A 2,909-nucleotide genomic window follows, 5' to 3' on the forward strand; every position below is an offset into this window, starting at 1 on the left:
CAGCTGCAATACAATGTGTCGGTGCGTTTGGAATGGGGTCAACTCGGGATGGTATTGATTGTGCATGGCACTGCAAGTAATCAACAAGATGTTCACAATGCTCTGAACGATTTCTTCGAATCAACCGAAAATCCACACCATACTGCACTTGACGCACAAATGCCAAAGAATCGCGATGCACTGATCGAGTATGTGCGCTCCAAAGTTGCCATTTTGGATTCGGCTATGTGCAATGTTGAACCTATGGCTGATATGATTCAAGGTTTATTCGATCGCATTCGTCGAAATGAAGGAAAGGAATCAAAAGTTAGGGAAAGTCAATTGCACAGTGTTTTTTCGTCACACCGACCATCGGGATTGTTCGCTTTCTGTAAAATACAAAAACATTTTGTAAAATGCTGGATGATGAACACAAATTGAGACGAATAGTAAAAGCGTGCATCCGTTAGATATAAGGTATGCATTTTAGCAGCCACTGTAGAAAAACATATCTGTGCAAAATATCCAAACGGTGTTATTGATTCCAAGGCAGACAGAAGCAGTTCACAGAATTCGAGAAAAAAAAACATGAACCTACCAGCAGATTTTTCAAGAAAAAAATGCTATTCATTCTATTCTGATTCATTTACCTAACTTGAAATGGGTGGTACAATCATTTTGACTCAAAATCTCTACAAACGATGTAGCTGTATACCACAGAAGTAGGTGACAATATTGAAGACCAAATAAATAGCAATTTTAAGTACTTCTTCCAAAACCATTCGCCGGTGTGTTATTTGCCTATGACAAATGTTGGAATGATTCGTTTTCTTTATTTTAAAGTATTGACAAAATTTAAAGCTCATCTAGTCCGGATATTGATTTGTCTTTTTTTTGAAATGAAATACGAAGTTCAATTGCTGAAAAAAAAATATTTGTAGAAATGGAGTACACTATGCAATAACTGAAAAAAAAACTTACATGCATCATAAATTTCTACCAAATGCTCAAACATGGCTTTGAGTTTATTTCGAGAAAGTCGCAGTACAATGAATGAATATAAGGTTGAAAGCGACCCAGCAAATTGAAAAACAGTATACAGCACTGTGGTGATGATAGATCCCTGTTGCCATTCACATTTCATTACATTTGACTATAGGGCTACATAATTGGTGCTTTTCAAATTAATAACTCAATCATGAAAGTCGATAAGGCAATAAATTAATAAAGTCGTAGCAATAAAATCCAACAACCCATCAACAGAATCTTGAAACTGGGTAATAAATCGATCAAAATGCAGTCCACTTCTGTTGATACCACATCATTTTCAATAGTTTTTCGCACATCTCTCGATAGTCGTTGAAGTAAGTCAACATTTCAAGAATCCACATGCTAGTATAGTTCAAGTGAAAAAGTAGAACATGTCATTTATAATGAAAACCATTTGTATTGAAATTCTATAATAAATAGGTTCTCGAACAGAGGCTCATGAAAAGTCTTCAGCGTCAATTAAGAATCTTTAAGAATTGATGGAGACAGAGAAAATGAAAAGTGGATGCAAATGCTTACTTGTTCACGGTTTCTCGTATAATGAATACTACCTTCATCTTGTCAACACCTCCGGTGTTTCAATTTTACTTTCATTAAAAATGAAACCATTATTAATGCAAATTTTTTGGAAAAATACACATCTGGTTAAATATGACAAGTGACTGAACGGAATCAGTTGGATCTTTTTTGGAAAGGTTCAAGAATGGATTCCTAAGCTCGTGATAGAGGTCAAATAAAATTATTTTCTTATCGTCTATCATTATTAGATCGATTAATACCATATATGGTTCAAGTTCAGTTTTAAATCTTGACTGAAATAACAAAGTGACTATATATCAGACACTGCTAAATGAGACCCGGTGAAAAAAATCGATTGCATTTTTGATGAAGTAGTCACTTTTTTGTTTGCATCGAAATCATCAATCAGCACGTTATTCACTATCACCTTCGTCGTTCCAATTGTATTAACTCGACGCCCGTTTCAAAGCATGCTCTTCAGATGAATCACAATGAACTTTGGTTAAGACTTGGTATCAAACGAAATTTAAACGTATACAAATTAAATATTATTATTGGAACACTTAAACGAACGCACACTGAATGCAATGAATCAATCTTGATCAACACGATTTTTGGAGGTGTCATTTGATCTGATATTTTCTACGATATGAGGTAACCAAATGTACATGAGATAACATTGCCTCGTGCACAAATCAAGACATTACTCTAAATATAAACATTCGCGGAAATATGATTTGTTCACGTTCTCATCGTTCTATTTTGTAAATAAGTTTGCATAAACAATAGTTACTCATTCGAAATGCACTTCGTTGGCAAGTGCTTGAACACCGTTGCAAAGTAACTATATAAACATACGAAGCGACGGAACAAACGTTATTGTATTTCCAGAAGCATCATGAGAAAGTTCGATTTATTTGTTATTGTGATTTCGCTGGTCGCTTATTTAGCAGCGGTAAGTTTGAGTGTTTTTCTTTTCACGCCCAAAATTTTACTTTTTTTCTAAAATTAGGTTGTTGGTTTGTGTTTTTTGTTTGTAGCATTTTTTTCACATTTGATATCTAATTCCAATGAAAATTCTTAATTTTTCAGGAATCAAGCGGATTTAAGGTCGTCAATCGATACAAGCGTGGAGATGACGAAGCTGCTAGTGCCGACAGTTTTACTGATATGACGACGGTGAATGCAGAAACAGAGATACCAGAATCAGATTACCCCACAGAATCGACGAAATTGAATTCACAAGAAGATGTACCAGAATTGGAAGAAGTGAGATTACCAACTGAATCAGAAGATTCATCAACACCAACCGTCTCTATCGAACCCAAAACTGCAGTCACATCGGAAACTCAACCAATCGC

The 2,909-nt window shown here is 35.1% G+C and overlaps 1 protein-coding gene across 1 annotated transcript in view; it reads left to right on the forward strand.

Moving 5' to 3' along the window:
- Positions 1-2,400: 2,400 nt before the first annotated feature.
- The window catches only part of LOC129566987 (proteoglycan 4-like), a 2,044-nt gene continuing 1,535 nt past the window's right edge, over positions 2,401-2,909 (forward strand). The window contains exons 1-2 of the mRNA XM_055443436.1: positions 2,401-2,503; positions 2,641-2,907. Coding sequence (XP_055299411.1) covers positions 2,447-2,503; positions 2,641-2,907 — 324 coding nt within the window. The 5' untranslated portion in view covers positions 2,401-2,446. The remainder of the gene's footprint in view (positions 2,504-2,640; positions 2,908-2,909) is intronic.

Source organism: Sitodiplosis mosellana, unplaced genomic scaffold (genome assembly GCF_009176505.1).
Source record: "Sitodiplosis mosellana isolate CC-2019 unplaced genomic scaffold, AAFC_SMos_1.0 Smas_scaffold_5, whole genome shotgun sequence".
Lineage (NCBI taxonomy): Eukaryota > Metazoa > Arthropoda > Insecta > Diptera > Cecidomyiidae > Sitodiplosis > Sitodiplosis mosellana.